Source organism: Pyrus communis, chromosome 1, assembly GCF_041283825.1.
Source record: "Pyrus communis isolate YQ-2024b chromosome 1, ASM4128382v1, whole genome shotgun sequence".
NCBI classification, from domain to species: domain Eukaryota; kingdom Viridiplantae; phylum Streptophyta; class Magnoliopsida; order Rosales; family Rosaceae; genus Pyrus; species Pyrus communis.
In genome coordinates, this window is record NC_142565.1 from 7,168,373 (window position 1) to 7,183,136 (window position 14,764).

The following is a 14,764-nucleotide window of genomic DNA, read 5'->3' on the forward strand; positions in this document are numbered from 1 at the left end:
AAGCTCCTAAAATAAATAAATTAAGATAAAATACTTATCTTTTGTATGGTAGAATAAATGAAAGAAACCACCGCACAATAATTTCAATGATATGATTCTATAGGGAGAAGCGGCTTGAAAATTACAAACAATGCAATAAAACCTTTTCATGCAATAACAAAATAATAACGGCATAGCATCGCTAGGAAAACTAATTTATAGACTAAATTTGTAAACTAAATAATATGTCACCAATATAAATGAGCACATTTATTGTAACACCGTCACAACCAACCCTAACACTAGCCACACAGATCTTAATTAGTACACACAAACCCCTCCTTTCGAGATCAATCCTAACCCTAACCCTAACCTTCTTTCGAGGACAGAGGCTTATGTTTATTTGATCTCTTCAACTTGTGATTAAATATTACACACATAATTCATTCTATGATCTGATGTTTTATGGCACAAAATTACACATAAAATAAGATACGAGTGATAAATTATAAACACATCAACATCCTGAACAATAACAATTCCGCTAACTATATTGTGGTAATTGTAGTATTTTTTTAAACTAATCGTATTACTATTACAGCTCTCATACTAAGATAATTTAATTAGGGTGCGATCATTCTCTAATCCGGTACATGCTTGCAACTTGGGTTGCAGGCACTAAGACCTCATCACCACTTTCCTTGACCCTGTAGAGTGTCTCCCCAACTTTAAAATCAGCAAAAGTTCTCGCTTCGTATTGAGGCGGCGATTTGACAATGAAAACCTTGTCGTGCTGGGTGACATGCAAATGTTTATGTCGTGCCTGTGTCAACGCTGGTGAACATACGACGAGAATCGCTAGCAGCACTGCTAGGACCTTGGTAGACATGTTCATGATGTTGAAGAAATTGTTTTTTAACTTAATTTTCAGAAGGATATTGTCTTGAACTCCTAAATTTGACTTGCAATTGGATGGTTATTAATTTATATAGTTTGTGATTAGGTCCTAATAACGGTCAACTGGTTTAAATGGAAGGTAAAAATCGTAGTAGTTTGGTAATTTGGGGTTATTTTTCTGCTGGAAGACATAGTTCTTAAAAATGGTGGGTTGCCCTCTAGCCCACGCCTGGAGTTGGTTAATTAGAAGAATCTATCACAGTTAGAAATTGGTTGGATTTATTTATTTCCATGGTCACTAGTTAGTGATGAAACCAAATTTGTTTTGAGGCTATATCTAGTATATATCTAGATTCTAAATTTAGGGGGATGTATTCAATTAAGAATTTGAGAGATTTTTAATGGATTTATAAATCTATGGATTTTTATGGAGTTTAATTGATTTGTAGAGATTTCATGTAAAATTTTGATTCAATTCCCTCGAAATCTCATGGGGAGAGATAAGATTTGTGGATGCTTAAAATACACTACAAAATCTCTCCAATTCCCTCTAATTCCTCAACTTTTCCAAATTCTTTAATTTCAAATTCTAATTGAATACACCTGAAATGTTATAAACTTCTTTAAAATTCTAATTGAATACATCAGGATAGGATTTTAATAAACTATCTTAAAATCTTGATTGAATACACATTGAACCCCTAGATTCATTAAAAGAATTAAAATCCCTCAAAATCTCAATTGAATACACCCCCTTTAGGATTGAATACACATTGAACCCCTAGATTCATTAAAAGAATTAAAATCCCTCAAAATCTCAATTGAATACACCCCCTTTAGTTAGTACCCTATTTTTAAAAAAGGTGAACACACTGTCCTAACTAACTAGTTTAACTAACTAGTTTAACCATGTATGTAACCTCACCTCTCTATTAGAATGGTATCATGTGTTAAAAGAATATAACTAATAATTATCAGATTAACCTAAGGATAATGTTAGGAAGACCAACTATTTAGAAAAAACTTTGTAAACTATATGACTTGGTTGTTGATGATTAAATTTTACTTAAATGTTGATTAACGTGCTTATTTTTAATTGATGTCACATCACATAATTTACAAATACGATCTAAAAATTTGATTTTCCTAAAATTATTTTTTAATTAATATTGGACCAATAATTTATGACTCATTCGATAAGTATATGGTTTCACTTTTTACATTTTGTGCTGAAGTTGTGCAAAAAGTATATGGAGAGAAAGAGTGGGATGGTCGGATGGAGAAGAGTTGTGGGAGGGAGGGGAAAAACAAACATAAATGAATGAAAATAAAGTCTTAAAAGTGAAAATAACTTAAAATAATTTTTGGTTTTCAGTTTTCATCATGTATTCCTTTTCCTTATACATGTTTTCAACACATCTCCTACCATTATTGCTCCGCCAATCAATAAAAACAAAGTAAATAAAATCAAATGGTTATCGAACGAGTCCCTAACTCATGTTTTTGCCCTTAATTGGAAAGGAAAAAGAAAAAAAAAGAATTATTGGACTGAAAAAGGAAGAGAAACCAATGGCCCAAAGACAGCACTTGAGATGGGCTATTTAAGTGGGCTACCTTTCTAACAAAAAACCCGTGCTCCGAGTCCGACCCTAGAAACTCACTGATAACAGTTGGTTCTTTCCATTTGGATCATCGTCTCGCCTCTTCGCAACTCAAGCCCCATTGCTCTCTAACCATTGGGCTCGGCCCGCTCTCCCTCTCTCTCCCTCCCTCCCCCTTCCTCCCTCCTCTGAACTCGCTGTGTTCCTTTCTTTCCCTGCAATCCTCATCACGTCGCGGCCTAATCGATCAGGTAACCCAATTCCTCTCCCTCTCCCACACACAGAGAGTCGCGCACACAGAGATATACGTGTGTGCATATTGCGGTTTTTTCGCGAGTGAGATCTCGGCAGGGAGTGCAGTCGCCGTAATCGACGTCGTAAGCTTCAGTAATCTTCGTTTGTGAATCAAATTCGTGTTGTTGTGATAGGGTTCGTGCTCATTTGGGTTAGAATTATTGGAATCAAAGCTAAAAGTTCGTTTGAATTTAATTGGAGCTTATATTAGATGATAATGTTTTGCCCTAAATCAAATAGTGAGTTATTATTTGATGATTATTCTTCTTTTGCATGCCAATTGGGTTCTTTTTTGTCAATAGTGGTATATTGTTACTAAGTTTCTAAGAGGACTTTAGAGGAAACACCCCATTTGTTTTGTTTTTAGGGTTTTTTTTTTTTTTAAGGGAAAGGGGGCTTGTGTTGTGGGTGCATTTGATGAGTCTAGATAGTGTAATTTCAAGTTGCATAATCAGAAAAGAAGTTAAGTTATTGATTCTTTTGAAGATTCCTTGGTTATTCGATGAAACTCAAGTGAAATTTTGCGTGTATGGGGTTAATATGCTTGGAAGTTTAATATATCAATTTTGTGATGTGACTTTGTTTGATTCTGTTAGTTTTTTTATTTATTTATTTTTTTTTTTTTTTTTTTCAGTTTTACGTCGTCTTTTGTTTTTGTGGATTGGGTGTTAATTAAGCCTGCAATGTCTTGTAACTCTTTTTATATAGGTTTCTGTGAGTGGAGACAAGTACGGAGATGGAGCACCATGAGGAGGAAGGCGGTGCTGGCAGTGAACCTCATGGGAAGCAAGGTGATGAGGTAAGTCACTGCATCTGGCACTTTTAGAGATCCTTATAACTTCTTATCTGTATTGCTTTTTTCATTGCTCCTTTTAACATTCCTTCTTTTATTCCTGAGTCGTGGAACATGTAGTCAGATGGAACTTTCTGGGAACTATTTAGTAATTTGAAAAGAAGAAGTTTCTTAGACTTTGGATATAAGTTTGGGACCATTTTACTTACGTTATATTTATTCCTCAGTTGAGCTAAGGCTGGACAATTTTTTAAGTGAAATGATTAACATGCACCCTTTTAAGCCTTTCCCACACCTCTTTTAATCTTGTGCGTTGATTTCGTTTGATTTATTCAATCTGATGGCAAAAAATAAAGAGGGGTGTGTAAGCTAAAAAGGGTGTGTAAAAATCACGTCCCTTTTTTAAAATAATATTGTAGAGGAAAATTTGAAACTTAAATTAATAGTTTGGTTACTTGCGCGCATTCTTGGAAATTGGAATGTCTTTCAGAAGTGATTTTGGTAAGGCAGTTATTGGTTCTTTTCTGCAGGAAGCTGCTGCTCGGCTTGAGGAAGTCAAGAAATCTATTGAGGCAAAGATGGCTCTTCGTCAAAGCAATCTGAACCCTGAGCGGCCTGGTAAGACCATAGTGGTATTCTTGTATTGATCATGCCAATGAATGATGAACTAATTATTAAGTACTTAGAATGAGTGAAAATGTATGTGGAAAGAAGGTTCATGTAAATCTTGCACGGTTGCCATTCCTAATGACATAAATTGCTAATAAAGGGATGATGGCTGGCAATTTTTGTAAGGTTGTTCTTTGTTTCTACTAGTTATACTTTGATTTAATCCTAAATAATTGGGCTGACAACATTATCTTTTTTCAAACGACTTGAGGTCCTCCACATAAGTTACCTTTAGCTGCTTTCAATCTGAAGTCATACCCTAAATTAGATGTCTAATAATCTATGAATTACAGGTAATTTTTCAAAACTAGTGTGTTAGTGTAATATTATAACGCTGATAAACTTTCCTCTACCCTCCTACACTTTGTTGACGCTTCCACGTTACATTTTGGGATATTGGGGAAGCTTCTTACTTCATTTGAGGTTATCAGTGTTTTCGTTAAAAAGGCTACTGATCATTAAACCGATGAGGATTGAGGACCATTTAGCCCTTTCAAGTTTTTTTCCCTGTTTTGGGTAGGTTTACTTTTGACAGTTACATTTAGATTTAATTGTGATGTATTATGAGTCATGACTCCTGTTTTACATCTTAATGAAGGTTTTTACTATATAATTGTTATATATAAATATTAAATAAGTTCATAACTTCATTGCGAAGATATTTTGTACTTCAGGGTTATATGTCTTTCTTTTTTTTTCAGATATTCTTGTTGACATGTTTATTTTATACTTTTTTCAACATAATCACCTGGCTAACCAAAAACACAATATTGATAGCATGGTGGACATGTATGATTGCTGCATGATACTGGAGAATAAACCAATTTATTCTGACTTCCAGACACAGGATTTCTGAGGACACTGGATTCTAGCATTAAGCGCAACACAGCAGTTATTAAAAAACTGAAGCAGATAAATGAAGAGCAGCGGGAAGGTTTGATGGATGACTTGAGAGGTGTCAACCTAAGCAAATTTGTCAGTGAAGCTGTTACTGCTATTTGTGATGCCAAGCTTAGATCGTCAGACATACAAGCAGCAGTCCAGGTTAATTTTTTTATTTTAATTAATATTTCAAAAGCATTTATATATGTTTTCCTTTTTACTCGTTTTATATTTCCTTTGAAGTTTTAGTTAATCAAGTTCTTTGGGTCATCTACCCATGATTTTACATTCAACTTTATTAGTCTGGATTTCATCCGGCGAATGACGTAGAAAGTGCTTGGCTAATGCTGTTTGCATAGTGCGTTTGCTTAAGAAAACACTACGGTTATTTTCAGATCTTAACATTTCTAGAATGACACGAACTTTTAGTCATGTAGTGTTGTACCCGCAGGTTCCAAATGCTGATCTTTTCTGATTTTATTTAAGAAAAGACGACAGCACTTGCTGAATGACGAGGTGTATAATTGTCAAATGCTTAGTACTTTTCCTGCTGAAATTGATGCTGATGTTGTCTAGCTTTTGAGTCTTTGGATAAGTGATAAGTTGCCTCACCACTCGTTATTTGTATCGGTTTTCAAGGTTCTTACTTCTCATTCTGTTGTTTCACATGCATCCAGTTAGACGTCTTTGGGTATTTGGTGTTTTCCCTATTTGAATTTGGGAAAAAATTCTGAATATTGCTGTGCTAGCTAGTTGGATGTTTTTAGCCTAAAAGAGAAAACTAGCAGGGTGTATCACATAGGTCTTTACAGGGAAAAAAGTCGGTAACACTTTTCAGCTAGTATGTAAGGTTGATAGGTTTGGCAGTAATTGAATTTTCATAGAGAAAAAGGAAGTTACTTTTAAACGGGCAGTATGTTGAGTGGGCATGCACACCTGCAAGATTTACCTGTTCATTTTGTATAGCATAAAATACATTTTTGAATGCAATACTTCTAACACGCCTCTATTTTTCAAAGATCTGCTCTCTGCTTCATCAAAGGTACAAAGACTTCTCCCCAACTCTGCTTCAAGGTCTTTTGAAAGTATTTTTTCCGGGAAAGTCTGGGGATGACTTAGAAGCAGACAAGAACTTGAGGGCCATGAAGAAGCGAAGCACTTTGAAACTCCTTGTGGAACTTTTCTTTGTTGGAGTTATAGAAGACGGTGGTGTTTTCGTGAATATCATTAAGGATCTTACCAGCGGAGAACACTTAAAGGATCGGGATACTACTCAGACAAATTTGACTCTTCTTGCTAGTTTTGCTCGTCAGGGAAGAATGTTTCTTGGCCTTCCACTCTCTGGGCCGGAAATTCATGAAGAGGTATGAACTCTCTGTGGCTTTGTTCGTTATTTAGTCCATTCCTCGTATTTCAGTGTTGTTCTATTTGCCTTATCTGACTTTCCATTGAAGTTATTTTATAGTATCATATAGGCACAAGAAGTGACTCTCTGTAATTACGTAATTACCATGTATGTCACTTATATTTATCCTGAATTTTTGGTACAGTTTTTTAAGGGCCTTAATATCACGACAGATCAAAAGAAATTTTTCAGGAAGGCATTTCAAACATATTATGTTGCTGCTGCAGAACTGTTGCAATCCGAGCATACTGTGAGAGTTTTCTGCCTGATCTAAGATATCTCTCTCTCTCTCTCTCTCACATAGTGGAATACTGGTTGCAACTTGTAAATAATGAATTTTCTTGATACTTTCAGTCACTTCGCCAAATGGAGCATGAAAATGCTAAAATCCTTAATGCTAAAGGAGAGCTCAGTGATGAAAGTGTCTCATCATATGAGAAGCTGCGGAAATCATATGAACATTTGTACCGCAATATCTCATCGTAAGTTGCTGTACTATTTCACTGCAATTATTTGTCTGTATCTGTTATCATGCTAGTGACCTGGTCTGGCAATGTTGTGGTCTGAGTCTTCTTTCACTTTCTAGTCTTCTATGTGACATTGGATCCAGGATCCTTCTTTCAAACCTTGCACACCTTAATTGTTCCAATTACTCTATTGAACATGTAATGATCATTGTCATCCCCAATTTTCATGGATTGTCATTTAGCAAAAACCCTGCATAGTTCTCCAACATAAATAATACAATAACATAGGATGAAATGAACCAGATGTTACCCAATTCTTAATGAACTAGCTTGGCATACTAGTCTTGTGGTTCTGACATGGGAATTTTATAATCCCTCCTGAATTTTAGATAGTGGTATATGTCATGAAATCTTAGCATGGCCTGAAGATTCTAGCTGGAGATTGCAAGTATGAGGAAGATGATGTAACTTTACTTTCACCTATTGGATAAGTAATTAAATTTGTTAAACCACTCTAAAGTAAGCATTGGCTAGGTGCATAATACTTGATAATCCCTTATATGTAACAAAAGAAAAGAAAAGAAAAAAATCAGAGAAGTAGTAGGAGCAAACTGTGACCTGAGAGAATGCCTTGGAAATTTAACAGCAGCATGGGGACTATACCCATAGATGCAAATGAAAGCACCTCATTTCAACATCTCTACTGTGGTGCCAGATGCTCCTGCTTTCTTTAATTTGAAGTCACACTAGCCATTAGTTTACTAAAACTCTTTTTTGATTATTTTTCTTTATTAGTTTCTGGATAACTTATGTTAGAAACTGTTTTTCTCACAGTTTAGCAGAAGCACTTGATATGCAGCCCCCAGTAATGCCAGATGATGGTCACACAACAAGGGTTACTAGTGGGGAGGATGCTTCATCTGCTGCTGCTGGAAAGGATTCTTCAGCACTTGAAGCCATATGGGATGATGAAGATACAAGGGCTTTCTATGAATGCTTACCAGATCTTAGGTTTGTTTCAGTCCAATGATATTTTTCTGTCACTTGTCAAATGGGGAAAAGAATAAGTCTTATATATTTCATTTGTGTCAGTCTTTATAATTCTCTTAGATGGTGTTTCTTATACAGCAGAGATTGACCTGAAATGTATCTTTTTGTTATTTCCAGAGCATTTGTTCCGGCAGTATTATTGGGAGAAGCAGAGTCTAAAAGCAGTGATCAATCTGCAAAGACCCAGGAACAATCAACTGTAAGGAATAAAATCTCAGCATTTATCATCATTTATCATCAGTTATTGCTATTCTGTAATCCAATTGGTTCTGTATTCACTAATCTCAGTCTTCCGGAGCTAGATCATTTTTCTGTGATCTTTCTCCTCATTTATCTTCTGTTTTCACTTGGGTTTCATAACATTGTGTGGCTTAATTTGCGGACTAAATAAATACTTTGCCTTCTTTGGAAGAATAAGGTTCCCGATTACTCTAGCAAAAGTTTATACTTGTAGTTATATACTCAGATGAACATTTTTTTAATTTTCTTTATTAAGGAACCCACGCTTGAATCAGACCAAAGTCAACAAACTACAGAAGATACTGGAGAGTCTTCTGCAGATGTTGGTGCTTTACAAGAGGGCAAAACCACAGAGAAAGGAAAGGACAAGGAAGAAAAAGAAAAAGACAAGATCAAAGATCCAGACAAAGAGAAAGGTGATAGAAAAGGAGAGCATGAGAAAGAGAAGCTCAAAAGTATTGAAGGGACAAATTTGGATGCTTTACTGCAGAGGCTTCCTGGTTGCGTGAGCCGTGATCTTATTGATCAGTTGACTGTAATTTACCTCCGTCTGAGCTTTAGTACTGTGCTTTCCCACCCCCACCCCCACCCCCACCCCCATCCCCATCCCCATCCCCACTCCCACTCCTTTCTCTCTCTCACACACACAATACACACACATTTGGCTATCTAACCTTATGATTGACGTTGAAATTTATTATATATATTCAGGTAGAGTTTTGTTATTTAAATTCAAAAGCAAATCGGAAAAAGCTTGTGAGGGCAGTATTTAATGTCCCTAGAACCTCATTGGAGCTACTAGCTTACTATTCACGTTTGGTTGCCACACTCTCAACTTGTATGAAGGACGTCTCATCCATGCTCCTAGCGATGTTGGAAGAAGAGTTCAACTTCTTAATTAATAAAAAGGTTGGGTTTTACATGTCATTTATTTTGTCGAATAGGAGTTCTTTAACAAAGTTCACTTGTGTCGCTTTCATTTGAGAAGTTCATGATTTTCATATATAATTTTAATTTTATGCAGGATCAAATGAACATTGAAACAAAGATTAGGAACATTAGATTTATTGGAGAACTCTGCAAGTTTAAGATTGCACCAGCTGGTCTTGTCTTTAGTTGTTTGAAGGTAATACGCACATAACAGAATTGATGCATAGGTTTCTGGTACAGTTGTGCATTATTGATAAGGATAATGCTAGGGAGACCACATTTTGTATGTGTACCACCTCTAATAGAGTTGGGACCTACTTGTATTGGTGGGCCCTTCCTCTATTAGAGAGAGAGTTTACTTGTAGTTTTCAAAATATGGTTTATCTAGCATCGCCCGATTGATAATATCTTCAGTACCTTGTATATCAGCCATAATATATCTCTCAGAAAGGTCTTTGAGTGCACTCATGCTTGGAGAAGGGTTCTTCTTACCTTTTCCTTTCTTTTACCTCTATCATACTTCTTTGTAGGAGTTGCTGAAAATATTATTAGATTTTTTGCCTACAGATTTCAATGTGTGTTTTGTAAACTTGTATCAAATTTTTTTGCCCCTTTTGGTTGCAGGAGAATCCATGAAATGCACGTCTTTGCAGTCAACCTTTTTCGCTCTCATTTTATTTTACTTGTCTATTAACTGCAACATCTGTGTGGTAAATCATAATTTAGAAGATGGGTTGAAGACTTGAAGCACAGTCAGTGCTATCAGTGAGATTTAAGTTTGATATCATAGTGGCATTTAGTTTGTGAGCTGTTTACTTAGCAGTTGATGTTACTTTGTTGCCAGGCTTGTTTGGATGATTTCAGTCATCATAACATTGATGTTGCTTGCAATCTTCTTGAGACTTGTGGGCGCTTTCTGTATCGATCTCCTGAAACTACTGTGCGGATGGCGAACATGTTGGAAATATTAATGCGCTTGAAGAATGTAAAAAATTTAGACCCTCGGCACAGCACCCTTGTTGAAAATGCCTACTACCTATGCAAACCACCTGAGAGATCCGCACGGGTCACTAAAGTCCGTCCTCCATTGCATCAGGTGTAAATCATTTTATTGGTTCAACTCTTCTTCATAATTTATTTTGGTAATATCCAAAGTCTGAATTAACCTTTCATTCATTTATTTCTTTTGCAGTATATAAGAAAGTTGCTCTTCTCAGATCTTGACAAGTCTACCATAGAGCATGTGCTCAGGCAACTGCGTAAACTACCATGGGGTGAATGTGAGCCGTATCTTTTAAAATGCTTTCTGAAGGTTCACAAGGGGAAGTATGGTCAGATCCACTTGATTGCTTCTCTCACCGCTGGTTTGAGCCGCTATCATGATGAATTTGCTGTATCTGTTGTTGACGAGGTGATCTCTTTCATTCCAAAAAACTTTTTGTAGCAGTTTAGTTTCCATGTTAAATATGACTGGCCCTTTGCTGTGCAGTAGTATCTCTTTTAGATTTGTCTAACTCCAGATGCACAAAGTGTGGGGTAATTTAGGGGAAGGGGAAGGCTATCGTCTCTTGCTATGAACTAGAATACAGAAGAAAAACGTGTACTAATTGTTCATTCATTTAACATCGAGGACATTTTAACTTACTCGTTTGCTTATTTTCTGTATTTATTGAGAGGTAAGCTGCCCGCTGTGACAAATTTAATGTAGCAATAAATTATATGCTGCAACAGACTTGGTAGGTTGTAATTCTGAAGTCACTAGCGCCTTGAGGCTCAATATACTTTCTTATGATTTGCCTGTCTCATACTTTAGTCAAACAGTAGTCTTGGTGCTAGTACAATAATCATTCTAGGGAAAGGATAAAGGAAAGATGAGGGAGGGGACAGGTCATTTTTAGCAGTCTTAACAGTTTGCCTCCATTTTATGGTCATAATTGTTTTTCAACTTAAAAAATATATTTGGAACCAGTAGGGGAAAGGGGAGAAATTAAATATACATTGACATCTCTGAGATGTGAAGTGTGCATATGTGTGCAAGTTCGGACATTTCTGATTCTGTCTGACCCACTGGAGATTTCTCAAAGTTATATCTTCACTTTCAGGTTCTAGAGGAGATACGGGTTGGCCTAGAATTAAATGAGTATGGGATGCAGCAAAGACGGATTGCCCATATGCGATTCTTAGGAGAGCTATACAACTATGAGCATGTAGATTCTTCTGTTATTTTTGAGACTCTGTATTTGACTCTTGCCTTTGGCCACGGCACACCAGAGGTATGTAATTTTCCGTGCATTTCCATACATCACCATATAGTACTTGAGGACTATTGCCATAGTCAGTGCTAGTCACACTTATCTCGGTAACAATATACTAAATTAGGTGTCTTAAATGCATATTTAGAATATATAGTACTATTGGACATCTTTCCAATCTTAATATTTTTTATGTTTAGGAAACTTTGGGGAGTAAAATTGAAATCTCCAAGAATGTATATTCCACAATTGATTGTCACCCAAGTTTACTCACGATTCTAGTGTTTATGTTTTTTTTTTAAAGACTTAGTGTCTCTTATTTTTATAAGAAAGCAAAAAGATATGGATGATTTAATCATTTCCATTTTTTTTAATTATGAATCATAAGTTACTTAAATTGTGTACATGATGATCTTCTTACATTGGCCATACTTTCTTTTCTGTCTCACCAGCAAGATGTACTGGATCCACCAGAAGATTGTTTCCGCATGAGGATGGTCATTACTCTTCTTGAAACCTGTGGTCACTACTTTGATCGAGGCTCTTCCAAGAGGAAACTTGATCGATTCTTGATGCACTTTCAGAGATATATACTAAGTAAGGGTGTACTACCGCTTGATGTTGAATTTGACTTACAGGTCAGTCATGCTGCTCATATATTGTATTCTGTACCCCACCCTACATATTTTTCTGTTTTTCTTGCTAATGAAAAACTAGAATCATATATAAATTCTGAAGTAAACTGACCTTTATCTATTTTTCTTCTCTTAACTACTACTGTACCTTTATGTGAAATACGCTATTCCAATAATCTATCTTATCTATAATTCTACATGGGAAAGCTTATGTAGTAAAGCACTTGCAGGACTTGTTTGCCGATCTACGCCCCAACATGACTCGATACTCTTCCATTGAAGAAGTTAATGCAGCTCTTGTAGAACTTGAGGAGCGTGATCGTACTGTCTCCATTGACAAGAACAATAATGAGAAGCACTCCGACACTGAAAAACCTTCAAGGAGGAACACCTCCAACAAAATGTCAGTGAATGGAACCGAGGAAAATGGTGTTGATCATGGAGACCTTGGTGATAGTGACAGTGATTCAGGAAGTGGCACCATTAATCGAGATAGACATGATGAAGAAGGATTGGGTGAAGAGAATCATGATGGTGGATCTGACAGTAATGAGGATGATGATGATGATGGTGGTGGTGGACCGGTATCCGATGAGGACGATGAAGTCCATGTCAGACAGAAGGTTGCAGAAGTGGACCCTCAAGAAGCAGAAAAGTTTGAGCTGGATCTCAAAGCTGTTATGCAGGTAAGATCATATTACTGTTGTATGTGCTCTTGCTGTTGCATGATTTGCACAACAGATTCATTTATTATGGTATCGCATGTATTTGTTAGCACATTCTGAACGAATGCAATCACGGTCACTAAAAAATTGAAAATCGTGCGGTCCTAATGTCCGTGGTCTGGAAATGATTTTGTACATGATGTATTGATGCTGAAGGGTGTTATATTATTCGAGTGCAGTTTTTAACCCATTAAACAATTTCTGAATGCAGGAAAGCATGGAGCAACGTAGGCTAGAGCTGAGAAGCCGACCAACATTAAACATGACGATACCGATGAATGTGTTTGAGGGGTCCACCAAGGACCATCATGGAAGAGGGGTTGGAGGGGAAAGTGGAGATGAGGCGTTGGATGAAGAGTCTGGAGGAAGCAAGGAGGTCCAGGTGAAAGTTCTTGTCAAGCGTGGTAACAAGCAACAAACAAAGCAGATGTACATCCCTCGGGATTGCTCACTTATCCAGAGCACGAAACAAAAAGAAGCGGCAGAGTTTGAAGAGAAACAAGACATCAAGAGGTTGGTTTTGGAATACAATGACAGAGAAGAAGAGGAGCTTAATGGATTGGGGAACCAAACTCTGAACTATATGCAGAGTGGCGGTAATAGACTTGCCAGTCGTGGCAGCACTTGGGAAGGAACTAGCAGTAGAGGTGGTGGAGCACGTCATAGATATCACAGTAGTTATTCCGGTAGCGGAGTTCACTACAGCAGGAAAAAGTAAAAAGTGTGATTTTGCAACGATGGAACGCCAGAAACTCTCTTCGGATTTCCCTCATTTTGCAGATGCGGTTCATTCTGCGCAAACTCGTGCTTTTCCAACAATAATCGCAACTGACGTTCCTATCTGACAGAGAAGCCATGCCTTTTTGGGACACTCAACTCGGACCATTCCTCCTTACTGCAAGGGTTATATGTTTTGTGGTCTTGTTAGAAGATAGTTGCAGGTGTGAAGAAATAACCAATAGAAGGAAATCGGGATAGCTAACCAGGAACCGAGACAGCAGTGCACAAGAAAGGTGTTCGTGTGGTACTGTGTCACTGTTCTGCGAACACGGGTTGTTCCGTCGTTAGTTAGATCGATCTTACATTTAGTTTAGAACCTGAAGTATGGGTCTCCCTGCGTGTAAATTTGTCGATATGAAGTAAAAGATCTGATGCAAACTTGCTTACGCTTTTTTGTGTACCTTATATGTGCCCATGTGGATTAAGAACTGCCTAGACAGAAATGATTAAATGGAATTTTACCCGGATATGTCATTTTAATTTTTATTTTTAATATTCGAACGATGTTCTATTTTAAACTACTTTAAACTTCTAGTACTACCATCATTGATACGTTAATGGTGATTAAAATTGGTCTTATGCTCATATTTCACTAGCACTATAAATCTGGTCTCTCTTCACTTGCAATTGAGTTTTAAGTGCGGCTTATTTAGATGACGAGTTTGATGTTAGATTATTTGATATCGCGTAAAATTTAGTCAAATCCTCCGTTCTTGTAGAATATCGTTGTATAAAAATAATAATGTGTTATCACTAACAATAAAGTTGCATGCTATCATCAGATATCCTACTTACAAGTCTATGTTGTTCTTTTGATTTTCCAAAGATCTAAACCCTGACGTCACCACCATGCATCCCAAAACTGAACAGCCCAACCAAAATCGAACTGAAACCGTCCCAAATTGTAATGTTTTGGTTTCCACTCAAAATCATCGGTTTTGAAACCGATCCAAACAAAGTATATGTTTTCAGCTCGGCCCATAATTTTAAAATAAAAACCGTACCGTACCCGCTCTTAATTAAGTAATTCTTAGCGCTGTGCCCAACCGAAAAACATTTTCTTTTAAAGAGGTAAAGTAAAATATGAGCAAAGTGGCCACATGTTTGCCTGAAGGGTCGTGCGGATATGCGGGGAATCTAGTCCCAAGCGTTTGAGCCATATGTC

The 14,764-nt window shown here is 36.8% G+C and overlaps 1 protein-coding gene across 4 annotated transcripts; it reads left to right on the forward strand.

The window, feature by feature from the left end:
* Nucleotides 1–2,570: 2,570 nt before the first annotated feature.
* LOC137720221 (regulator of nonsense transcripts UPF2) lies at nucleotides 2,571–14,079 on the forward strand. 4 transcript variants are annotated; one of them, XM_068459261.2, is made up of 18 exons: nucleotides 2,571–2,728; nucleotides 3,480–3,570; nucleotides 4,095–4,182; nucleotides 5,075–5,277; nucleotides 6,135–6,479; nucleotides 6,666–6,770; nucleotides 6,875–7,002; nucleotides 7,822–7,998; nucleotides 8,155–8,236; nucleotides 8,534–8,812; nucleotides 8,989–9,186; nucleotides 9,302–9,403; nucleotides 10,052–10,303; nucleotides 10,400–10,618; nucleotides 11,310–11,480; nucleotides 11,912–12,097; nucleotides 12,325–12,780; nucleotides 13,031–14,079. In XM_068459261.2, the coding sequence occupies exons 2-18, from the start codon at nucleotides 3,508–3,510 to the stop codon at nucleotides 13,535–13,537; spliced, it is 3,561 nt and encodes a 1,186-aa protein (XP_068315362.2). In that variant the 5' UTR covers nucleotides 2,571–2,728; nucleotides 3,480–3,507; the 3' UTR covers nucleotides 13,538–14,079. The 4 variants fall into 4 exon arrangements, with proteins under 4 accessions (XP_068315362.2, XP_068315363.2, XP_068315364.2 ...); XM_068459262.2 differs by having other exon boundaries at nucleotides 2,590–2,854; XM_068459263.2 differs by having other exon boundaries at nucleotides 2,591–2,906.
* The last annotated feature ends 685 nt before the right edge of the window (nucleotides 14,080–14,764 follow it).